The 26,331-nt window shown below is 44.1% G+C and overlaps 1 protein-coding gene across 1 annotated transcript in view; it reads left to right on the top strand.

Moving 5' to 3' along the window:
• The window catches only part of kcnh6a (potassium voltage-gated channel, subfamily H (eag-related), member 6a), a gene marked incomplete at its 5' end in the record, with an annotated part of 28,615 nt that extends 2,424 nt beyond the window's left edge, over positions 1–26,191 (top strand). The window contains 15 exons of the mRNA XM_083779377.1: positions 525–755; positions 3,428–3,580; positions 4,178–4,284; positions 4,364–4,631; positions 5,358–5,545; positions 17,057–17,482; positions 18,366–18,783; positions 19,193–19,392; positions 20,992–21,244; positions 23,306–23,499; positions 23,641–23,740; positions 23,864–24,130; positions 24,243–24,426; positions 25,386–25,560; positions 25,685–26,191. Coding sequence (XP_083635503.1) covers positions 525–755; positions 3,428–3,580; positions 4,178–4,284; positions 4,364–4,631; positions 5,358–5,545; positions 17,057–17,482; positions 18,366–18,783; positions 19,193–19,392; positions 20,992–21,244; positions 23,306–23,499; positions 23,641–23,740; positions 23,864–24,130; positions 24,243–24,426; positions 25,386–25,560; positions 25,685–25,957 — 3,437 coding nt within the window. The 3' untranslated portion in view covers positions 25,958–26,191. The remainder of the gene's footprint in view (positions 1–524; positions 756–3,427; positions 3,581–4,177; positions 4,285–4,363; positions 4,632–5,357; positions 5,546–17,056; positions 17,483–18,365; positions 18,784–19,192; positions 19,393–20,991; positions 21,245–23,305; positions 23,500–23,640; positions 23,741–23,863; positions 24,131–24,242; positions 24,427–25,385; positions 25,561–25,684) is intronic.
• Between the last annotated feature and the right edge of the window lie 140 nt (positions 26,192–26,331).

The following is a 26,331-nucleotide window of genomic DNA, read 5'->3' as shown; positions in this document are numbered from 1 at the left end:
GCTGTCCCTTAATTCATGTGAGCTCTTATACTAAAAGCCTTCGAACAAATTGCATGTTTCCGTCGTGATGTAGTAGTGGTTACTGTCAGTGCTATATGCACATCATAGGCATCAAGATTGAGCACCCCTGACAGCACTGTGGCATTTAATGTGTGCGAGTGCTGCTCCTCTTCATTCCCCTGGGGAAGTCCTTTGCACTAATAAGATTATCACTTCTGAAAGGTGGACTTCATTAGTTCCACTTCAGCTGCTTGCTGAGCAGGAACAAGGGAATCCCGGATCTTAAGTGACAGCCTTTGGAGTGTGCTCCGTCATTATCCAAATGACAGAAACCATCAGTGAGGTTTTTGCCCACTTAAAAGCATGCAATGAACCACATCAGCCGCTGTCTACTCTGTGATAAGTCAGCTCCCACCAATCTACTCCACCCCCGCAATTATGCCCCTTGTTCGGATTGCTTTACAAATCAGTTCAGTTTCATCTTCTTGAGCGTTCACTCACTTGTCCTTTCACTTTCACACAAGATCGCAAGTTTCTGATCGCCAACGCCCAGATGAAGAACTGCGGCATCATCTACTGCAACGAGGGCTTCTGCGAGATGTTTGGCTTCACCAGGGCAGAGATCATGCAGCAGCCCTGCACCTGCCAATTCCTGGTGGGGCCCGGCACCATGAAAAGTGCGCTTGCACAACTCACACAAGCTCTGCTGGGCTCAGAGGAGCGCAAGGTGGAGATCCTCTACTACTCAAAAGAAGGTAAGGCAAGGTGAGAAAGGAAGGCGTGAATGTACTGTACTAACAGAGGTAAATCCTGAGTGTCAGTTTAACCACTTATACTTATAGATAATATATACTATAGACCCCTGGGTGTCCCCCAGTGCTCTATAATTGGTCCCCTCCACTTTCCTCTCTAGATCTGGTATTCTTGCCAAATGTAAGAAATAAGAATGTAGGCTATATTGTATCAGTGCTGTAGATAAGGAAAGTCAAGAAGAAGTATAGAAAGGGGGAGGAACATTATAATTGCTGGGTGATTGTAGGGTGATTGTGTAGTAGTACACAGTAAAGTCCTCAATGATAAGTGATACAAATGTAACCAAATGGTTCCTTATACAGGTCAATTTGGTTACATTTGTGCACTCAGAGTTAAGTGAACACTCAGGATTTGACTGTAAACAGACGCAGTGACCAGACCAGTGATGTAGGCCTATATAAACCCAGCCGAGGCATACATCACTGAACCCTCCCTTCGCCCTCAAGGTCTTCCATGTCTTCATACTGTATATATGCCCTTCTGGCTTCTTCCTTCACGTCCGCGCAATCACAGTGATGTCAACAGCTGTGTCGGACCGTGTGACCTGTGCGGAGGAGGAGGCGTGCATGCATGTCGAAGCAGATACGCTTCAGTGCGCTTGGCCTCGTTCACCCACATCTACAACGTTTGTATTCCCTCTGCCTCTCCTGTTCCCCTCCCGTCGTCTGTCACTGACACGGAGGCCTTGAGGCAGAAGAGGTCCAGGGTTAGGACATGTCAACCTCACGAGGATGACATGCATACACAGTAAAACCATACGACAATTAGCACCACCTTTTTGCTTTAACCGCATTAAACACACTCGTGACCATTCAAATTATATTCACAATTAAAATAATCAGACCCCTCTGAACTGAGTGTGTGTGTGTGTGTGTGTGTGTGTGTGTGTGTACACGGTACTTCCGTGCTCATACGGACACAGACAGACAGACATACACAGAAAGTCACGTAATGGAGTGGTTAGCACCACTCAAAAACACTCCTGACACACACACACACACACACACACACACACACACGCACACACACACACACACACACACACACACACACACACACACACACACCTGTCTTTGTTACTTTGGCCATTTGGGCCAGAGGCGTGCAGTCAGCATGCCAACTCAAATCCACTGGGCATTTATTTATTTGCAGTTTATTGCCTGAGATTTAACCAGTAAATACAATCAAATGAATATCCAGAGTTATTCAGCCACAGCCACTGTTGTTGCTCAGTGGCATGTTTCATTTATTGATTTATGTTGACCCAAAGTGTATGTATGAATGGCTATGTGAGATTGTGTATGTGTATGCCAGTGTGTGCAATCTTCTGTAACTGCCAATGTCTATTTTTAGATATAGCTACTGTATTGCAGACTAAAGTTTAACCACATGAACCCCAGCATGAACATTCGGTGAACGCACAGTAGCAGATCTACAAGCTCACAACTCATCGAGTGAGCTTGTAGATCTGCTGTTTTCGGCAAAGTGATTTGATGTTGAGGGAAAACGTAGCGGACCGTAGAGCCCTGGGGGATACAGTACAGTATATAGGTTTTAAGACAGTTGTTAATATAATTTAAGAATGGCAGATAAGGGGCGCCTGCTGGCCTAGTGGTCCAGGCGCATGCCACATATAAGCTCTGTCCTGACAGCGTGTCGTGTGTTCAAGTCCCGCTCATGATGACCTTTGCTGCATGTCTCTTCCCTTCTCTCTTTCCTGTCCATCTTCACTGTAACTATCAATAGGCACAAAAGCCAAAAACAAATCTTAAAAAAAAGAAAAGAATGGCAGATAAACCCTCTTTCAATATTTCTAATAGAGGGTATGCGCATGCTTAAAGTGAATGGCAAATCGAGTGGAAAAGCAACATGCAAAGTGAGTTTAACATTGTTTGACGTTGTTTAATGCAATCAGATAGGAGTTTTCTGTTTGGATGCATGGGTTGTCAAGACCAGAAGGTAGTTTTTTGCCACTCAGTAGGGGTTCCTGCATAACCTCTAGGTTTGATGATGATGTCACGCGCATACCCTGCCTCTATACACTATTATTCTCCTTCACTTCATTCCTCTTCCTTGTGTGTATTTGGAGGGTATAGTTATCACTCTCTTTTGCTCTCTCCTTTTCACATCTTCTTTTCAAGATTGGTGATGCCACCACAGCCTCTTCTCTTCACTCGTGTAAAGCATGGCCTCATAAAGTGCACGTGGTCAGAACATAGTCATGGAATGGAAAGCGGCTAAAAGGGCTTTACTGCTGTTTGAAAGCTCCAAAGCTTCCAATAAAACAAAGAGGATTGCAAAAAAAAAAAACTTTCTAAAACTGAAGCATATGTATACCAGATGCTACTGTACCCCTCTTCATGTACTTATCCACATATATCTTTGTTGTATGTCAAAAAGCTGATAGTCTGCTATCTTCGCTGAATGTTTTGGACATGCTCAGGGAGGGATGCTAGCCAGGGCTCATGTGGTTAATGTACTTATTCTTCTGCCACCAGGGGGTATAGCTCAGTGGTAGAGCATTTGACTGCAGATCAAGAGGTTCAATTCCGGGTGCCCCCTGTCATACATATACTTTATAGTTTATACATTTCTCCATCTTTCTGCTATACAGGGGCCTGCAGGCCATGTCTGGTTGATGTGGTCCCTGTGAAAAATGAAGATGGACTCGTTATTATGTTCATCCTCAACTTCCAGGAGCTGGCTGACCCTTCCCTTAAGAAATCTGGCCTCAGGCAGAGAATGTCCCAAGGCTGGGTATGGGCAGGTCAGTACAGTACATTAAATTATAAACAGTTGGGATGTTTGGATGCTTGCTTTACTGTTTCTCCACACGGTCCCGTCTAAATAAAACTTATATTCAGTATTTTTGCGCTAAATATTGAATGAATTTATTCATTGGTTTTGTTTGCATAATTAGTTTGTTTACAGCCAGTTAATTTGTGTTACAGCCAATGCTTTTATTTTGAAGGTGATGGGCATTTTGGGGGCACAGCTGGGGTTATTTTACTAATGAGAGCACAGAAGCAGTCAGTGAGCACCGGGAGGGTACATTTCAACGTCTGTTCTTTTGCTGCTTGTCTGAGGAAAAGCTGAAATAAACACCACAAAAATGCACTGCCTGACTGGACAATGGCTTCATTCCCTATAGGCCTAGACCTCGGAGTAAGATTCACTGCCCAGTCGTAATGGCCTTTTGACAGACAGACAGACAGACCATTTTGACATGACCTGATTCATCTTCATGCAAACAATTATTGTGTGAGAGCTTTCAACTTTTTTTCTCACATTGTGCATGTGAAATGGGTAGGTGTAGTTTTGATGAGGCTTAATGAGCAGAGATGTGTGCTGTATTTCCCCGCAGGTCAGAATCGCAGGCTGAAGATGAGGCTACCAACCTTGCGCTCAGTGCGCAGAACTTCTTCTTTTTCAAAAGATCAGCTTGAAGGGGTGGTGGTGGATTATCTGCAGGTGAGGTGGTATATATACGCATGCAGCCACGCACGCACGCACCTCCTCAGTCCTCACAACAAACTCTTTCCCCCGGCAGCCCGACGACAGTGAGGAGGTCCCTCTGAAAGAGTTCCGTATACCATCCAAGGAGAGCTGCATGCAGTCGGAGACGGAAGCTCTGATAGAACAGGACCTAGAGCACCTAGTGGACGACCAGCCGCCCCCCAAGCGCATGTCTCTGCTGGTTGACCGGCTAGATCTCCGAGACAGTGTCCGCAGCCTCCGGCGAGCCTCGTCCCTCGATGACATCGATGGGATGAGAGCTGATTGGACAAGTCGATCTGGAGACCCACACTCCAACAGCAGTGAGTGTTGAGTTTATATTGTGACACTTGCTTTTGCAATGTAAACGTATGTTTTCTCATGCCAATAAAGCTCTTTATTTTATTTTTTATTTTATTTTTCTGGCTTTCACCTTTATTTTATATTTCTTTATGGAGGGATAGACGGTAGGCCGACAGGAAATGGGAGGAAATGGGAGTCAAACCCGCGGCACACTGCCAGACTGGATTACCAGCCAAGGTACCTGGACCGCTGAGCCACAGCCCAGGCCAAAAATAAAGCTCCTTTGAGTTGAGTTCATGTGGCCCATACTGTATATGAAAGAAACTAGTGTTTGTGTGTATGAACATTGCAGTTGCAGTAGCTTTGTGGGTGTCTACGGGGAATTGCAGTTCAGCTTTTCTTTCAGGAACATTGCACATAGTCAGACAGGCAAATTACATCTGCCACTCATCTCTCAGGGGAATACCCTGTGAAAGTGGTGTAGTTTTTGCAGGACACAATTCTGTGTCCATAAAACATCTGTCCTCGTTCTAAAATCACTGTCACGTTTTCTTTGGTTAACTTGAGTGCTTGCTTGTAAACATTTAAATTGCTAATTAAAGTAACCCAAGAGAGAATAATGTAAAATACTGTAAGTGTAACGAGCTTGTGGTATTATATTAGTGAATCCAGACGATGCTAAAAAATAAATAGTAAAAATGATTTTGGTTGGTGTTTGTGTGTGTGTGTGTGTGTGCACGCTCCAGATCTGAAACCCAGCACTTTGAACTCCACATCAGACTCAGACCTCATGAGACCCAGGAGAATAAGCCGTATCCCACAGGTGACCCTGACCTTGAGACCCCCAACCCCCACAGAGATAGAGATCATCGCACCGAGCAAGATTAAAGACCGCACCCAGAATGTCACAGAAAAAGTCACACATGTCACACAGGTAAGCATGCAAACCACTGGCCAAACTATAACTATTATGTGCAAAAAAACACTACTCTGTACTTTTAAAGGGCATGAGAAAAAAGCTGATCAAAAAGTCTTGTTGTGGCTATCTGAGATGAGCAGTTTGTTGTGATTGGTCTACTTTCATGGGGACATGAATACATACATACTGTATAGGCCTACTGTACGTACACAGGGGATATACCAACCGTGGTCTAGAACAGTGGTTTTAGAACGTCTAGAACGTTATTTATTCTGCATTTAAGCCACGGACCACCATGTGATGACATTTCTCAGACCTAAACTTAGAATATTTTGCTGTCAGATTTTGTCCACAATTCCATGCTGTATTGATGTTGGTACCATATAATAGGAGAGATAACAGGCAAACGTTGATCAAAATAACAATAATTATTATTTTACATTCTGTAATTGTGTAGTCTTATTGTAAATTAAATAATGCAGATGTTTAACAATAATGTAACTCTCAAGAGTGTAAAATGAATCCAAATGGACCCGTAGGGTTCCATTCGGTTTCATTTTACACTTGGTTTCATTTGGTTACCAACTCTCCATTTAGCTGGGGACCACCTGGAACCCCCTCGAGGACCACTGGTGGTCCCCGGACCACTGGTTGAAAACCCCTGGTCTAGAAGACAGCTGGTCCCCTCAAGGCCACACCATAAAAAACATGACTTTGCATCTTTGCTGTGACTACTGTACGTGCACTCTGTCCTTGCTGATAATCAAGTTGTAGTCTGCTGAAAGAGCAGTCAGTCTGTGCACTGCCTGCGCAGAGACAGTTAAATACGATTAATTATCATACAATTATCTACATTGTTGGTCATGGGTGTTTAGCACCCACTGCAACCATTGAAGCTCTGTTCCGTGCTGTTGTTGATATTATGTTGCATGGAACGGTATCACAGCCCTCTGTGATATCACATTTTAAAATGCCCACCACAATGTTTGTGGTGGGCATTTTAAAATGTGATGTTCAATGTGTGGGCAGGCCCTACTGTACACCTTTTAGGAATTAGCTACTGGCACATAAACTGTATTGTGCAGGTTTTTGTAATCATACCAAGTTTTGACCTTTTCACTCTCTCTCTTTCTCCTGTCTTTGTTACTTTGGCCATTTGGGCCAGAGGCGTGCAGTCAGCGTGCCAACTCAAATCCACTGGGCATTTTATTTATTTGCAGTTTATTGCCTGAGATTTAACCAGTAAATACAATCAAATGAATATCCAGAGTTATTCAGCCACAGCCGCTGTTGTTGCACCAGCTGCATGTTTCATTTATTGATTTATGTTGACCAAAAAATAGATACATTTGCCAAAGTGTATACTAGAATGGCTGTGTGTGAGATCGTGTATGTGTGCAATCTTCTGTAACTGCCACAAGGGGTGTCCATAGGGATCTGGAGGCCCGTTTCAAGACCAAAAAAATATAAAGCTATATCATCATCTATCATTTAGAATGGAAAATAATCGTCACCACTTCCCCTCGTCTATGACGTAATTATTCTGTTGATGCAGGCTCCCAATGCGCACATTTTGCGCACTGGGGTGAAGTCAGGCTTCTGTCACACATAGTAGGGGTTGGCCCTTAATTTCATCCAGCAGCCCAACCCAGTAGGCACGAGCACGAAACCATGGGTGAACGTCTTTGAACACACCATTGAACTTTAGGCCTGCCTATGCTACTTAAACTATTTAGTTTTAATCTAGTCTTAGCCAACTAAAAAATGATACTGGCTAAAAACATAATTGCCCAGTCTCTTCTTCAACAAAGATGGCGAAAGAAAACATTCTTTGTTCTGTACTTATAGTATACAATTGTATGGTACAAAACACTGAAGTCCTTAAACCGGAAACCTAACCTCAGTCTTAACCGGCCATGTATGTAGGACTCCCTCGCCTCAGTCTTAACCGACCAATCATGTATGTCGGACTCCCTTGCCTCAGTCTTAACTGACCAATCATGTATGTCGGACTCCCTCGCCTCAGTCTTAACCGACCAATCATGTATGTCGGAATCCCTCGCCTCAGTCTTAACCGACCAATCATGTATGTCGGACTCCCTCGCCTCAGTCTTAACCGACCAATCATGTATGTCGGACTCCCTCGCCTCAGTCTTAACCGACCAATCATGTATGTCGGACTCCCTCGCCTCAGTCTTAACCGACCAATCATGTATGTCGGAATCCCTCGCCTCAGTCTTAACCGACCACGGTCTAAAACTTTACTTTATCGGCAAAAGAAAGTTGTTTATGGTTGGCACAAAAATAGTGGCATAAGAAGGATTTGAACTCAGGAGGTATGGATTAAAGGTCTATTGACTAACAAGCCATGCTACAAGCTGGCTGCCAGAATATGTTTCCAGGCTCTCAACTCATGTAAAAAAAAAGAAAAGCCCCTAGGGGAGGGGATGGGGAGGCTTCCCCTTCCTATCCCCTCCCCAAATTTCTGTCAGAAGGGGTGATTTCACCCTCCTGCTTTGCGCTGGTTATTGTCTCCACCAGGCCGAAGGCATGGGGGGAGAGTATGTTTTGCACTCCGTCCGTCCGTCCGTCCGTCCGTGTGTCCGTGAGCAGCTAATCTCCGGCACCGTTAACCCGGTCGATGCCAAATTTTGCACACACACTCCCTGGATGCCAACGATGAACCTCTGCCCCAAAATTTCCAGAACGGCCTGTTATAGCGCCACCAGGAGGCCGCTTTGTGCAAAACAAGTTTTTGCACAGTACACCTACAGATTTTGTCCAAACATCGCGCAAATTGGTACACTGTCTCTGTAGTTCACATCTGGCTTTTAGAGCGCCACCAGGAGGCCGACTTTTGTAAAACACATTTTTGGATATTACTCCTCCGGATTTTGTCCAAAGATCCCGCAAATCGTTACACAGTATCTCCATAGTCATGTGCTCAAGACGGATGTGTCTGATATTTCATATTCCATCCTAATTGGCTAACATTGGCTTTCAAATTTTGCAGGATTGGCCTGTTTTGAACAAAAAGCCTCAAATCATGAACGCAGCGTGCAATTTGACGTGAAATCTTTCACGCACTTTCCTACTAGGCTGAGGAATATAGCCCACCCATTTCACATTGGCCTGTTATAGCGCCACCAACAGGTGGATTGTGCATGCGTGCGATCAACACGGATCTGCACCATTTCCCACATCCTGATTGGCAAAGATTGGAACAAACAAACAAAAAACATGTTTATATTACTCCTAAACATTCCTATCCTCCTGGTGGAGACCTGTGCCCAGAAGGGCACCTTTTCTAGTTATTATTGATTTTTTTTAATACTGTTTTTATTAGGCATTTTGTATATGACATAACTTCAGAATATCATTGACAGATAATGAGTAATTAAGTGATATCAAATGAAAAAAATAATACTGACAGGTAGTGTAAATGTTCCAAATACAATACATAATAAAAAAGGTATATAAATGTGATAAACAAGAAAAAAACTAAAAACAGTTAAACAGTGACAAATGTGAACAGACAAACAAAACAAAGGCAACAGGACAGACACTCTTGCTCTCAAACTTTCCCAACACGTTGTTGTAAATCAACTGAATTACAGACATTCTTCTTTTTAAATGAGAAAAAGAATAAAGAAAAAACACTCGATTATGTTATCTATTGTGTAGGAGGGTGCGCTGGTTATTTTTAACAGGAAATAGGTGTAATGAGAGAGAGAGAGAGAGAGCGTCTCGGGAGAGAGGGCCTCGGTGCAAGGGTGGCGGGGGGTTGACTGATTGTCAGTCGAGGCCCCCCTGAGGGTGGATGCCCAAACGGATGAAACCTAGCAAACACCGCCACGCACGCACTCACGCACGCGCGCACCTCTTGTCCTCTTGTGATTAGGTTACTGACAGGTTCAAGCTGCTATGAAGAGTCTTGATAGCGACGGCACATCCAGATCATTTACCGTAAGTCTATATATAGGGAGAGGAAAAGATAGAAAGTGTTAGTGTCATCCAGTAAACGGTGTTCATTTCTGACTCCCTGAAATTGCTGTTTGACATCTGCCGCCACTGTGTGAACGTGAGAAAAAGAAGAATCTCACCAGAGGTGTGACATCTGCACACAAACCACACACCTGTCATCACACACCACCATGCTATACGTGTTGCACGTCTCACTGCCCTGATGCGCCATCACGTCTAAACGCACACATCACATGGTCACATGCAACCAACTGCGGCGCCTCTCACCATCACAACATTTTCCTTGAGGATTGATCGTCATACAAATAACTCCAATTAACAATTATAGATTTAATGTTCGGCATATTGGAACATCTAATTAATAATGTAAAACATTATAACATTTCTTTTAGGTTTAGTAAACAGACATTGCATAGGGAATATGTGAAAAATGATGAAATGACTGACTGACTTTAAAGTACAGTAGGTTTCACCTTGAAAACTAACAATGATGTGTCTGTATTATTCAATGGATACCAGGAAAGGACAAATACTGAAATGCAATGCAAAACATAATTAAACATTCAAATACAGTTTGTAAGTTGAGCGCCATGTATGAGTCAGCTCTATATACATGAATACAGCAGGCTTTTTGCATTGCATTATTGCATAGTATGTGTCATTTCTTGTATCCATTGATAGAGACATCATTGTTTGCTTTTGAGGTCATGACAGTTTGCACCTGCTTTGATAAAGCAGGTGCAAACTGTCATAGCCGAAACGCGTAAGCGTTCCCTTTTGGTGTGTGTCAATAAAGAACGGGAAATGTGAGTACTTTGTCCGTCATTGATTTACATTTTTGTGCTTTTGTGCTATCTTTTTTGAATTTTTTGAATTACTTTTTGATGTACAGTATAGTGGATTTGGGTTTAGCACTCCACTGAAACCCATTGCTGATGCGCAACCTCTTTTTCTCATTTAGTCTGCACCTGTATTCAGTTTGACTTGGTTGCATCATACAATACTTGATACTGTGTGTGGATACTTCTCATTACAAAACACATTTTCTTGGTTAATGTTAAGCCACTTCATAGTTGGATGTCTATCTATGATGATTAGTCCTCAAATTGATTAGTCTGCTATTGATTAGTCAAGTGCACATCAAGTGCACAATATGAGTGACTGGACCAGAGTTCATAGCAGATTGACAGTCACTTGAGCGTAGCCCTATTGCCTGCCTGCGTGAGTGCATGCGTGCGTGCGTTATCTACTTTATCTGAACGCTGAGTTCCCCTTTTAAAGGTTTCAAGGTTGTTTTATGAAGAAGCCTCCCTCTTTTCCCCCGTCAATGCATCGTCTGTTCAGCTTATCTAGCGGAGCAGTGAGCTGTATCTGTCTTCTTGTGGCTGAGCATATTACATGTCACTACTAGTGACTACTACAAGTAAGACGTGCAAACGCGGGTGAACACAGCTCGTAAATTGCAATAACAACAATTAGAATAAATTACGTACTTTTTTTTAGTTAGTAATTTTTTTAAGTTTTCTACTGTGTGTGTGTGTGTGTGTGTGTGTGTGTGTGTGTGCCACAGCTACGCCCTCTGGTGGCGGGCGGGTGGTGTCACAGCGGGACAGACAGACAGACAGACACACACACAGACAGACAGACAGACACGATCTGCAGGGTCTCATAGTTAGTGCTCATTGCATTCGCAACTAGTCTAGTAGGCTGAGCATATTACATGTCACTACTAGTGACTACTACTAGTCTAGTAGTAGTCACCACTTCTATGTTTGAAGTTGAACTATTGTCACTTGTATGGTATCTCCATACAGCTCTTAAAGTTTCAACTTCAGACAGAAGTTGCTCATGTCTAGTTTTGATTAGCAATATACAGTGGTCTAATGTGTCGGAAAAAAGACATGCACCCGGTTTAATGTAGTTATATCTATGCATTGTGTCTATGCTATATAAAGAGTTGTAGTTTCTTGTGGGGTGCATACTTAGTTTAGACTAGTCATTGGTTATACATGGGTTAAGGTTAGGTTTTAGGTGTGCTGCCCCGTGGGAGGTTAGGGTTAAGGTGGGGGTTTGAGATAGGTTGTAGTTGTAGGACTAATGACTGGTCTAACCAAATTACTAGTCTAAACTAAGTACTGTCTAAACTAAGGGCCGATTCATACTCCTATTTTAGAGCCGAATAAAAGTCGGTTCGGCGCTGTAGAGCCTACAATTTGACATCATTTGAGGTTCGGGGGGGGCGGGTACCGTCCTAAAGTCGGCTCTTCGGTGCTACTGAAAATGTCGAGCCGAAATCATTTCGGCACTACAGCGCCGAAACAGCTGTGAAATAGGAGTATGAATCGGCCCTAAGTACCGCACCCGTTTCTTGTTTCTTGCTTACGACTGACGAAGGTCAAAATGTCGTATTGCTGCTGTGAATAAAAATTGGAGCATTTCAAAAGAAACAGTGAGTTGCGAGCCCCCTCTTGTTTTTCATGATACTGTAGTTATCACATATTTAGTAATTATTATAATTATTGTGTTCATATTTGTTTCAGCAAAAGCATATAAATATTTTCAATCTTAATTGTTTGTTTTTTTTGCAGTATGAGCAAATTTCTCAGCTTTTTTTATAGACAAGGTCACTATAATCAGAGCACAAATCCCCCCCCCCCCTGCTTTTGACCCCTCCATGGCTGTCACCTGCACAACTACATTTAATCATTTCCAGCCTGTGTCTTTCTCTAAACTTAGTTAATTTGTCTCTCAACTCAAAACATCATCCTGTCCTACAGATGCTATCCCCACACACCTCTTTAAGGAGGTCTGGGAGACCATTGGGCCTAGAGTCCATACCATCATAAATAGCAGCCTTGTCAGGTATTGTACCAGTATACTTAAAACAGCAGTGGCGACACCCCTGATAAAGAAACCTAGACTGGATACCTCTGTTTTATCTAACTACAGACCCATCTCGAAGCTTCCGTTCATTTCTAAGATCCTTGAGAAAACTGTGCTGTCTCAACTCCAATCTTTTTTGCAGCTAAATAGCATTTTTTATGTTTTTCAATCTGGGTTTAAAGCGTTTCACAGCACGGAGTCAGCGTTGTTGAGGGTTTTCAATGACATTATATTGACCACCGACTCTGGTGACTCTGTGATTCTACTACTCCTGGATCTAAGCTCTGCATTCGACACTCTTGATCACAATACTCTTATCTCTCGTTTGGAGCTTTCTGTTGGTGTTAGAGATACCGCTTTAGCCTGGTTCTCTTCTTATTTATCTGAGAGATGCTTCTCTGTTAAATTTGGTGACTTCGTATCGTCCTCCACCCCCCTGTCCTCTGGAGTCCCCCAGGGCTCGATCCTTGGGCCAATTCTCTTTTCTTTATATCTCCTTCCCATTGGCCTAATTTTTAAGAAAAATGGCCTTTCGTATCACCTGTATGCGGATGATTCGCAAATCTATATGCCCCTTAAAAAGGACAGAAACGGCTCCCTGACACCTCTGCTTGACTGTCTAAGTGACATCAAGGCATGGATGGCTCTTAACTTTCTAAGTGTCAATGAAAGTAAAACGGAGGTTATAGTGTTTGGACCTAGCGGTCCTGGTATCGTTCCCACTGACCTAGGTTCCCTGCAGCCATATGTGAAACCTGTGGTCTCTAACCTTGGCGTCAAACTAGACAATGCCCTTAAACTTGATAAACAGGTAAATGCGGTAGTCAGCTCAAGTTTGTATCATCTAAGGCTGCTGGCTAAAATCAAGTCTGTGCTATCCTTTAGCGATTTTGAGCGGGTTATCCGTGCCTTTATTTCTACGCGGTTGGACTACTGTAATGCATTGTACGTTGGTTTAAATCAAGCCTCCCTTGCTCGACTCCAGCTAGTCCAGAACTCGGCCGCACGTATACTCACAGGTACTCGCAGACGTGAGCATATCACACCTGTCTTGGCCTCCCTTCATTGGCTCCCTGTCCGCTTCAGAGTGGATTTTTAAATTATTTTATTTGTCTTTAAATCTATTAATGGTCTGGCTCCTCTTTATCTGTCTGACCTTATTGAGGTCTATAGACTATACTCCTCCTAGGTCACTGCGGTCTGAGGGCCAGCTAAATCTCAGGGTCACAAAGAAGACCCGCTTAAAGTCCAGAGGCGACCGAGCCTTTTCTGTTGTAGCCCCCAAACTATGGAACGCATTCCCCTCCCATGTCAAATTGGCCCCTTCCATCGAGACTTTTAAATCTTGCCTTAAGACCCACCTCTATACCTTGGCTTTTAACCCCGCTTGAGTTTTTTCGGTCCTTGTATATATGTTTTGTCTCACTGTGATGCTGTTGCTTTTCTGTAATGTGTCTCAGTTGTTTTCACTGCTTGTACTTTGTTTTCTCGCTGTTATTCTGTGTGGTAGCTTTAGTGCATTTGTTTTTATTTTCTCCTGTACAGCACTTTGTAAACCCTGAGTTTTGAAACGTGCTATATAAATAAAGTGGATTGGATTGGATCTTATGAAAGGACAAATGAGGAAAGGAAAAGCCTCTAAAGCCCTAGAAAAGATACAATTGAAATGTTTCACATTTTAATTAAATATTTTCTTCATCAAATGAAGATGATTTATGCTGTGATATCCACATAGGAAAAACAGGTTCCCAATTAATTTTAATTAATTTTAGTGCTGCTACAGCAGCACTAACAAAAAAGCACTGCTTTATTTAGAGACCACTCCGTCGTACGGCAGTGTCACATACGCATGTTAAAATAAAAATATGCATTGCGATGTGTTGTGACTTGTCAGTATGTAGATCTGCTATTTTGGAAATGTTTTATTTAAAGGTATATTCAGTGATTTCACTTCATTCAAATATCACTAATTTTTTCTTTTTTTTGGATAATCCTCCCTACTATAGAGTGTGCTGACCATATAAGGAGTTCATCCCTGTCCCCAGTGAGCCCCTGGGGTCTAAATCCCTAGTTTCAGTTTAGGTGGCGGGTGGCAAAGCCTTCATCCAATCAGAATGAGAGGGGCCTTCCTCCAATCATGAGTGGGGGCGGGACTTGGTGCTCATGCTGTTGGCCTGTTGCACTTCCCCCTACTGTAGAGCATGTGCATGTGCACATTTTGTTACCGGGGCGGACCGGGTGGTTTTCCAAATCACCCAAATCACTGAATGCTCCTTTAACTAATAATAAATACCCAAAATAGGGATGCTAGGTTGATAGTCGTTAATGTAAATATCTTCTACAGCTATTTTCTGCATTGATGATAGTGTGCCCTTTGCATGACCTTAGAACAGAGAGGGAACAGACAGAGCTTGGATTGTTTTCATCCAATCCGCATTTTGTGGTGCTCGTAGTTTTCATAAAAGATGCAAAATAGTATTACTCTCATCATCTCAAGGCAATGCCATGCTAATTACTCGTGTGGTTGTTTGGAGATACGTTTAGTAGTATTATAAATGTAATGTATGTATTCTACCATTGACCAGAGCATTGGCATGGGGGTGAGTCACATGGCTTAGAGTAAGTGGAGGGGGGGCTTAGCAGTGGCAGGTGAGACTTTAAACGGCCTGATTGGTGAAAGACGAGGTCAGAGCCATGCAGCCACAGTGTCTGAATAACTGAGTCCATCCTGTGTTTGGATTCATCGCTTCGGTCTGGTCAGCTATTCTGTTTGCTACAAGCAGGCGGTGATGCCGCGGGAGAGGAGGTGTCTGATCCACAGAAGGCAAGTATAGGTAAGCTGAGGGCTTTGAGAAGCCGAGCCTCTGACCTAAACTGTTTTAGGCGACGCCAAGTTAAACTGGAGAACCTGGAGACAGAAGATCGAACTGATGTCGCGGTAGGTGGGCTCTGATTAGACTCCTCTATGTGGCTGTTACACTGCAATACACTGTTGTTATGGTCTGCCTGAGATGGCTCTGACATATTATTATTTCTAATTAAACTTGGATGTGGGTTGCAGATGTTGGGTTATAATTAGTATATTGGTTGCTATTTCTGCTATTTTGTCACTAGTGGCTGTAGTTGCTTGTGTTGTCTTCCCTTCATAAACGGTATTGAATATTGCAAAAAGAGGTACTTTTTGCACAAGAACTGTCATTTTTGCATCGCTTGAATACTTTTGCAGAAGTTGTTCCTTGTATAATCAAGGACAGAGAACATAAATGAGTTGATGGCAGTGTGCACAGGAGTCTCGGAAACAGTGGTGTAATTGACTTGGTCGTCGTTCCATGTCTGATGCTTGGTGTGGTTTAGTCTTCAATATGTTAGGTTTACTTTTCATAGAAAAGGGTCGATGGTGTCACCTGACATAAAGAGTTAGGTGACGTATGTGGCTCAGTTCAAAATGGAACATGTGAAACTAGGCCAGTTCTTGTGTCTTAATCCGAAAGGATGGCATGTAGTCAGAGGATGTCTCCAGAAGGACATAAACGCACACAGTTAGTATCCTTCATGTAGTTTAATGTAATGAACGTGTGGATGTTTTGATCTGTCCTCATTTGCGTTAACCTAATCAAGTATTAAGCTGATGCACACATTGCACAGTAAAAATCCCCAGTGGTAATTTAAATCTGATAGTCCATCCATCCATCCATCCATTCATCCATCTTCAACCGCTTATCCGTAGTCGGGTCGCAGGGGCAACAGCTCCACCAGAGTGCTCCAGACTTCCCTCTCCAGAGCAACATTAGTGACTTCCTCCTGGAGGATCCCGAGATGTTCCAAGGCCAATGAGTCGATGTATTTCCTCCAACTGCGCCTTGGTCTGCCCCGGGGTCTCATCTCTGACTCTAAGAGTGTTTTACTGTGTAATTGTCTCCACCAGGCCGAAGGCATGGGGAGGGTATGTTTTGCACTCCGTCCGTCCGTGTGTGCGTCCGTCCGTCTGTGTACAGCTAATCTCCGGCACCGTTAAACTGGTCATGCCAAACTTTGCACACACACTCCCTGGATGGCAACAATGAACCTCTGTCCCAAATTTTCCAGAACGGCCTGTTGATGCCAAACTTTGCACACATACTCCCTGGATCATGCCAACGATGAACCTCTACCCCAAATTTACAGAACGGCCTGTTATTGCGCCACCAGGAAGCCGACTTTTATAAAACAAATCTTTTGAGATTCTGTCCAAAAATCCCGCTAATTGTTACACAGTATCTCTATAGTCATGTGCTCAAGACGGATCTGTCCGATATTTCATCCTAATTGAATCTGGCCCGTTTTGAACAAAAAGCCTCAAATCATGAACGCAGCGTGAAATCTTTAAATCCCACCCTTTTCACATTGGCCTGTTATAGCGCCACCAACAGGTGGATATTTGCAAAACTCATTTTTGGAACAAAGGCGTAAGAAGAAATGGCACCCTTTTCACATTGGCCTATTATAGCGCCACCAGGAGGCCACAATAAGAGCAGGCCACAATAAGACCTGTGCCCCGAGGGTGCACTTTTTTCTAGTTTGCATTCTCTAGTCTCATGGAGGCGATGTGGTTTGTTTCCGTTCATTAGTCTCTGTGAAAACCCCACACTGCACGCCTCATGTTCAGCGTTCTGTCACCAGGTGCTGTCCCTCGGTGCCGACGTGCTGCCAGAGTACCAGCTCCAGGCGCCACGCATCCACAAGTGGACCATCCTGCACTACAGCCCCTTCAAGGCGGTGTGGGACTGGCTCATCCTGCTGCTGGTCATCTACACGGCCATCTTCACGCCTTACTCGGCCGCCTTCCTCCTGAACGAGGTGGAGGAGCAGCTGAGGCGCACCTGCGGCTACACTTGCAACCCGCTGAACGTGGTGGACCTCGTGGTGGACGTCATGTTCATCGTGGACATCCTCATCAACTTCAGGACCACCTACGTCAACCACAACGACGAGGTGGTCAGCCACCCGGGCCGCATCGCCCAGCACTACTTCAAGGGCTGGTTCCTCATCGACATAGTGGCCGCCATCCCCTTCGACCTGCTCATCTTCCGCTCCGGCTCTGACGAGGTGAGGCAAGATACGGCTTCTTTCTGTTTCTGTTCACATTCTGAGTTTGATTTGGCACAGTATGTTGTTTGCACATCTCTGTTAAGACTTAAGCAACAGTATCTAGCAATAATTATTCAATTATTTAAAGCTGCTTAGCTGCACTATATCTAACAGGTCTGCTCTACCCATAGCTTCGCATACAGCGCAGGCACACTTTAGCGTCACCAAGACGCCAAAAGCCGCAAACGGCAGGCGTCTCTTCCCGGGTTTTTAGACAGCCGGTGGATGGAAATGAAGCTCCACCCACGCGGCAGAAAGCGCTTCCAGGAATCTGGCCGAATCTGCCTTTGCAATGCATATCGCCCCTGGCGGATTAAGTCTGGCCCCTCTCAATTGTGGGAGGACTTCACGGCCAAAGTGGTGACAAGCCAAGCAGATTTGTCTGGAACCACCAGGCTATTAACCAACCAGGGCCCAGTATTCAAATATGGGGCGGGGCGGCGGGACATTGCAAAACCAAATCTAACACTGAGAGGGACGAGACCAATATCCACGCAATGATATTAGTATCGCTGCTTAAGTGCTGACATTTTATACTGTTTATCTAATAGAGCCTCGATTAGGGGAGAACTTGAATTTGACCTTCAGGTCAGAAAGTGTCAAACCAGAAACAGGTTTGTGTCAAAGGTTATTATTATTATTATTATATTATGTTCTCTTTTTGTGAATTACTTACTACTACTATTTCCAAAGTCGTTAAAGTGCATGTCAGCATACTTTTTGACAATTTTACGACATTATCTGATCCTGATGCCAAGGTTAATTGAATTAGAGTGATCAGTTTCAACAAAGTCAGTTTCTGGCACCAAAAGCGCCACTCTCTCTGTCCTCCCTCTTCTAGCCCCAGACCACCACTCTGATTGGACTACTGAAGACGGCAAGACTGCTGAGATTGGTGCGTGTGGCCAGGAAGTTGGACCGCTACTCGGAGTACGGCGCTGCGGTCCTCTTCCTCCTCATGTGCACGTTTGCCCTCATTGCCCACTGGCTGGCCTGTATCTGGTATGCCATAGGCAACGTGGAACGCACTAGCACTGCCCGAATCGGAGGCTTGAAGATCGGCTGGCTGGACAACCTCGCCGAGCAGATCGGCAAACAGTACAATGACACTGACCTGGCCTCTGGTCCTGCGACCAAAGACAAGTATGTCACAGCTCTCTACTTCACCTTCAGCAGCCTGACCAGTGTGGGCTTTGGCAACGTCTCCCCCAACACCAACCCTGAGAAGATCTTTTCCATATGCGTCATGCTCATTGGCTGTAAGTGGGGTGGTTAAAGTGTGAGGGTGAGGGAGTGTGCATGGGAGGGGAGTGCTTTATTAACTGTGAACCCTAGTTAATATTATAGGGTAAACATTTGGGGTAAATGTTTGGCAAAAAATATTGATTTTGATTGAAAGAAAGAACTAGTGTATTGTCTGCTAGCGTGCTGCTTGCTTATTTTATGGATATACATACTGTTAACTTTTACTACTTTGTCATCGGTAATTCAACAAAAAATACTTATAACACCCACAAATGAACATCTTTGCATGTGTGGTTTGACTGACATCCCTATGTTAGTTAATCAAGGAATTCTATTGTTCCACTTTGAGCACTATCATCATCAAACAAAGAATTCTTCAGTTTTTCTTACCTATACAGTGTCTTGTGCTCTGTTCCCGTCCAGCTCTGATGTACGCCAGTATATTTGGGAACGTGTCTGCCATCATTCAGAGACTGTACTCGGGCACGGCTCGCTACCACACCCAGATGCTGCGGGTCAAAGAGTTTATCCGCTTCCACCAGATCCCAGGGAGCCTGAGACAGAGGCTAGAGGAGTACTTTCAGCACGCCTGGTCCTACACTAATGGCATCGACATGAATGCTGTGAGTCATGCAAGCATGTATAGGCCATCAAAGACACACACACACACACACACACACACACACACACACACACACACACACACACACACACGCACATGTCCATATTCTCAGATATGTTAGATGTCTGACATGAACATTAAAAGCTGCAATCCATATAAATGTATGACCCTCCTGGGATTCAAACCCAAGCCTCTGCACAGACAGGAGACACATTTTTCTATGACTGCGCTCAAATGGAACACCTGCTTGGCAACTTAGTAGTTAGTGGTTAAGTGAGGTAATTAGTTCAGAGCATTTGCTCAAGTGGTCCTCACAGTTCAAATCTACTTGCCCCCCCCTATAGAATCTAAATTTAGGCGCTTTGTTTACATAGTTTACACACGAGAGATCATACTGTACTGTATATGGAATTCAGGAAGAACAAAGATAACACTTCAATGTGTTATAATATTTGTAACACATATTACCTCCCTGTGAGAAGTGTTAAAGGGGACTCAAAGAATCGTGAGATGATATTTTCTCTGCTAGTTTATTTTACATTTCTAATGTACATCATTTGAAAGCGTATAATCTGTACTTTCATTGAGAAAATGACCTTGGCACTTGCCCTACTTGGGGACCAAAATACCAGCTTGCTGTGAATCAGAACAGGATATTTTGCCCCCTCTATTTCCAAAAGCACATTTGTTTATTTTGTCTACACGGTACTGGTTTTGAGGAAAAAATCTTTGAGAACTGTCTCTATCTGTCTGGGGGTATATCTCAGCAGCGGAGCACTTCACTGCAGATCAAGTGGTCCCCGGTTCAACTCTGGGCGCCCCCTTGTCTTTTAAATGGCCACTGTTTCCACTTCGGTGCAGAGTCTTACTAGGAGACCCTAGCATTGGTAATGTGCATCATCATAGATTAGATACTGTATACCACCGTGGCTGCTGCTGTTCATTGGAATAATACATTAACATGGCTGTCATATTGGCAGGGAAAGCTGTGCCTCCTAATGCATCTATGTTTTGCTGAATTCTCAGCCGATTTACAAGTGGTTTGTTTGTTTGTTACAAATCTAGTTTGTAGAATGTCATGATATAGAATACTTGGTTAAATCTTATTTCATACCAAAATGCCTTATCTTACGTAGATAATAACACTAACGATTATAAAATAGAGGAAAAGAAAAAAGGATTTACTGTAGTACTGAGTCAGGAATAGTTCTTGCAGTACGTGGACATATTATGGCAAGTTTCCCCTGCCAATATGGTGATGACGTTGATGTAGTCTTATCCAGTGGCCAATGCGGTGTCTATGATTAGGTGGATGCCTGGGTGGGTACAGGTACATCATGGCATAGTCGGAGAGCAACTGTCAGTTCAATCTGAACAAAGACAATCCCTTATTACAGCCACAGCCCTGTGTCCTCTGAATCATTAGCCAACATCGGATGTCTGTCTCCCTTTTACTTTCACATCCATTTCTTTCACTTCCATTCCTTTCACTCCAGTTGCGTCTGTTCAACTTCATCCTATTGATTCTTTCTTTCTGTTTGTTTGGAGGTGAGATGTTTTAACGAGGTCCTATTAATATCACCTGTGAATGTCTCCGCAGGTGTTGAAGGGTTTTCCCGAGTGCCTGCAGGCAGACATCTGTCTGCATCTTAACCGCACTCTTCTTGACAACTGCGTCGCGTTCAGAGGCGCCAACAAGGGCTGCCTTCGGGCGCTGGCCATGCACTTCAAGACCACCCATGCACCTCCGGGGGACACCCTGGTCCACAGCGGGGACATTCTCACCGCCCTCTATTTCATCTCCAGAGGGTCCATCGAGATACTCAGAGAAGACGTAGTGGTGGCTATACTGGGTGAGCTGGAACCTTTTGCTCGTTTCCTCCTTTTCTTTGTACACGTCTCACTTTCCCTTTTTGGTCACTTCTCGTTGTGCTTTCGCTTCTGCAAAGTCATGCATACCTACACTTGTCTTCATGTAGTCTTACCAGGGGGGTGTTTGTGCACAGCTCATCGTACATTTCACAGACCCATTGACCTCCGATATGTCCACCACTCAGGTCCATGTTAGCTATATGCCAGTTTGTCTGTTTCTCTTTCAGCTGCATTTTAGGGTTCCTTTAATTCAAACTTAGCAGTGAAAAGAAGATATAAATGCTGCTATTTATCATTTTTCAAAAGCGGAAACATGAACAAGGTTTATCTTGTCAACGTGGACCTGTCTCAGATGACTGTACCTCCCTCTAGTGGTTATACAGTAGATTGCTGTCCATTGAACAAATCTATTTTCCACTGGGAATTAATCAAAAGAACCATATACACCAGTTTCAACCTTTTTCATATGAAGGTCCATTATTTATTCAGCATTTGAGCCACAGACCACCACTTTCAGACCCAAATCTTTGAATAATTTGTTATTGTTGGTGTAGAAGCCAATTCACTGTGTTTTTTATTATTATTTCTGTTATTATTTAGCCTTATTAGCCTAGAATATTCTGTAGATAATTGGCTAATTGGGTTATTGGTTTGCGCACAGACGGCACGCCTCCCAGGCCTAAGGGTTAATTATGGACAGGTGTGGGGGGAATTCATGCACCTAGTGGATACATGGTTTTTACCAGTAACATGGAAGACGTTTGTACTATGCACTTTATTTGAATTAAACGCAAAGCAAAATGAATGTAACAAGTGGACAATTAAGTTCTTCCTAACTGCGTAGACCTAAACCCATAGAATGGGTGTATCAGTGGGTTTGTTATGGAAAAGGTTGAAAGCTGACAAACTAGCACTTACAGTTGGATAAAAATGTGTCCACAATTCCATGCTGTATTCATGTGATACAATGGGAGAGATAACAGCCAAACTTTGATCAATATAACAATTCTTCTACTTTGTCATTCTCTAATTGTGTAGACTTCTTATAAATTAAGTAATGACCCGTAAGGATCCATTTGGTTTCATGCTCATGCTCTGATCTAGCCCTCCAAGCAGAACCCAAATGCTACTGAAGTTTCTGACATTTGTTCGACCCAGTGCATTGGGTCCTGTTGCACTACTACCATGCCACCTGTTTAAAACATTTACTCCATGTTTAGCGCCTCTCCGCGCTCTATGACGAAATGTTTCCGTGTGAGGCTTTCTGAATATGTAAAGTATAAGTACCCATACATGCCGCTGCGAATATCTCCTGTGGCGCGGAAGCCGTTAAGTATTTTTAATATATGTTTGCCCGATTTGGAAGCTTGGATTCTTCTCTTCCTTCCTTGTTTATTGACACCTCATTGTACCGCCTATCTGGCTAGCTAGTGGCGCTATAGCTATGACACAGCAGATCAGAGGCAGGGACGTAGCCTCACAAGCCAACCGCACACCGGGAGGCGGTACAATAAACGGTAAACAAACAAGAAGAAATAAAGCGACCAAATCGGTCAAACAAAGATTAAAAATACTTAACGGCTTCCGCGCCACAGGAGATATTCGCAGCGGGATGTATAGCTACTTAAAGTTACCGAATTCAGAATAACTCAAGGAAAATAATGCCGTCACTTGGCGCAGATCCTATTTTAGAGAGAATTTCTACATCCGCGTACTGGAATTTCCATACGAAAATATAGGTCTGACCAGGGACCCAACATAAAACTCATCAAAATTTCAGAAAAGCTTTATGTAGGGTCCCGAGAGGGGCTAGCTCTGATCAGAGTATGATTAAGGTCGGCTAGCCTGAAACTTTAGCATGCTTTGTCTACCCAAAATAAATTGTTTAAGGAGAGGCACGCTCCCTGTCCTCCTTTTCTTTTCTTTTTTTAAAGTTGGTGAGTGCTACCATACATCTTTGGATTTTGAGTCTTTTTAAATTCAATTCAGTGATCAAAATCTTTGATTGTCGAAGTGAAGTTCTATGACCATGCTGTCCATAGGCAAGAATGACATCTTTGGAGAGCCCATCAGTTTGTATGGGCGACCAGGGAAGTCCAGTGCTGACGTTAGAGCTTTGACCTATTGTGACCTTCACAAGATTCTGAGGGAGGACCTGCTGGAGGTGTTGGACATGTACCCCGACTTCGCTGGCACGTTCTGGAACAACCTGGAGATCACGTTCAACCTGAGGGATGTGAGTGTCATGAGAGGGCGACGGAACCCGACCGTTTGTCATACACACCTGCACAAGCAAGCAAGCAAGCATATATTTCCCTGTAGTCATTACATTTACAGTACAAGCCTGTTGAACCTGACTGACTATGGTGTGTATCAGGCAGATAGAATAAACCACTACACCCCATCTGGAGACTCTGAATGTGGGGACCGGCAGACAAGACATAGGAGAACCTCCTTACGTCGACGAAACCGGCCTGGTAAGCGCGTCCTATAGTGTTCTCTTGTGAATGACGCAACGCGTTTTTACACAATTCTGAAAGAATAAAATGTTTTCACTGTGTCAAATCCCCACTCTTATTATTCCCCGGCCATTGCCATAGATGGTATGGACCATGAGGACTCATCATACCCCGACCAGTCCTGTCCACTGGGGAATCACAGAGGCGCCGCAACAGGCTCCCACTGGGAGGACTTCTGCAGCAGTGCCAGCATCTGTTCCCAGTCCAGTGAGGAGGAAATAAAGCTTTGTCCCACCAGTGGTGACACAACGCAACCTTATCCCCCAGCAATGGTCAACCTTCTGCCGGCCAGCGGACCCTCCTCGGGCATGGAACCGTACCCAGAAAGTGGGGGTCTCCCATATTCCAGTAAACGTCTCACTGTTGTATATGCAGGGCGCACAACATTTTCAATCATTGCTGTCTTTCTAAACATGATGCCTGGCTTAAATCACTCTACGCTGTCTTCTCTGACCTGCAGCAGGCCCCAGCAACATGTCAGGACTGTATGGCTGGTCTGGTCTGGATCGCAGACCCAGCCAGTTCTCAGAGAGACAGAGACAGTCTTCATCCATTAGGACCCCCTATCTCCCCCCTCCCTGCACAGATGAGAGACCCGGCGAGCTGGAATCCAGACTGGAACTGTTACAGTCCCAGTTGAACAGGTCTGCTGTTTTTATTATACATTCAGTATACGTGTGTATTGGTGTTTTTAGTTTAACAGACAAAATAACGCAAATCAACCGGATTCAGTCAAATAAAAATAATACAATTCTGCTCATACTCATTTATACCTGCTCATTCAAGCAGGTATGTGACTAACTTTACATAATAAAAATAAAGTCATGAATAGGTATACAGAATGTGTCTCACCTGTGCATGTGTATTTAAACTTATACTACATATAATGACAAGAGTGCAGTCCATGTTTTACAAAATAGAATTATGCCATCCTGCTTTTGTATATTATATTTCTGTAAGTGACTGAAAGACAATAGTGAGATAGGTTTGCTATTTTGACAATAATTAATTTCATGTTCATTTCAAAGAAGGGGGCACCCGGATTTGAACCAGGGACCTCTTGATCTGCAGTCAAATGCTCTACCACTGAGCTATACCCCCTGTTGCATTTTCCCAGCAGAGGCGCTTTCCTTTATTTGCTGAATGACCCGTATGCAGCTCCAAGCTGTGTAGTCGCTCCTCCCCTCCATGTTCTCTTTACATATTAACTATAGGATGGGTGTGGGCACTGGAGAGAGGAGGGAAGAATGAGATATAAAGTGGAGGGGAGGGAACAAGAGTAAACTAATGACAAACGCTATGTATGATTTGATCATGTATGTTTACTTTTATTTGCATTCCTGGCTGCTGCTGCTGAAAGAGAGCGAGAGAGTGACTGAGTGAGTGACTGTGAGTGACTGAGTGAGTTCACCGTGGGTACTCAACCCACAGTGACATTTTCGATGGCACCCATTTCAAGAACCAGTTGTTGCACAACTATTAGAGCTATAAGAAAGTGTTTATTTAATAGTTCAATAGTGTTTTACTGCCAGTGAAAAGGCTGCTTGTCTTAGTGTCTTGTCTTCATTCTGTTTTGTTTTCTGTCTCGTTGATCTTGGCCCAGACTAGAGACTCGAATGACGGCAGACATCAACGTGATCCTGCAGCTCCTCCAGAGGCAGACGACCACCCCGGTGCCCCCGGCATACAGTGCAGTGTCCTCCACAGGAGCGTCCGTAATCCACACCGAACCTCCCATCCCACCTGAAGACACTGACTGCACTTCCTCACCACTACAGGTGAGGTGTTGGCTTTCCACCTCTTTGACTTTTGACAACGTGGTTTTGTGATGCAAATTATTGATTTCACGAGAGAGCCCTAACACATGTAAGTGTATTTGACTTTCCCAATCTCTCCTCGCAGAGCCCAGACTCCGAATCCAGGCACGAGTCCAAGGACTCGTTGTCCAGTGGGACCCATTTGACTGTGGTATCCGATGACACTATGTCCGACCCTCCTCATATGCTGTCTGTGAGCCTCACACCTCCTCAGCGGTCTTGCTCTGGTGCCCAAGGGGATTCTGGACTGCTGTGTGGTAGCCAATGGTTCCCCTCCCCCCCTGAGAACCTGGATATCTCCACAGAGGCACAGGAGATCCAGAGGCGTATCTCTGACCCCATCTTACCAGGCAGTTAGAACCAGCACCACCACCCAAAAGTGTGGTCATTTAAAATACATCTCCACAGGTTGGGACAGCAGCGTATACTGTATATGATTGGCATGTAGTGCAATCAGCATCCTGATTTCCTAAGTCCTTATATTTCCCATTAAATCTTCCCTACTGTTACGATGCTGCTGCAGTGTGTGGGCTGCCTTCCACAGCACACTTGGGGACATTCAATGGAAGGCCTCCTCCTTTCATACAGACCCACTCACGGTGCCCTCTCTCTCTCGAACAGGCTGCGGTGGTTCTGTACTTCTTCGCCCTGCAGTGTTCCGCCAATGGCCTGTCCAGTGGAGAGATTCATGTTACCTAACTAGGAAGAAATGTCCTGATACATGTGTTGACA

This window comes from Protomyctophum parallelum, assembly GCF_964188405.1.
Source record: "Protomyctophum parallelum genome assembly, chromosome: 13".
Taxonomy (NCBI): Eukaryota; Metazoa; Chordata; class Actinopteri; order Myctophiformes; family Myctophidae; genus Protomyctophum; species Protomyctophum parallelum.
Note: the sequence above shows the minus strand (reverse complement) of the source record. Positions and strands in the feature narration are given on the sequence as shown.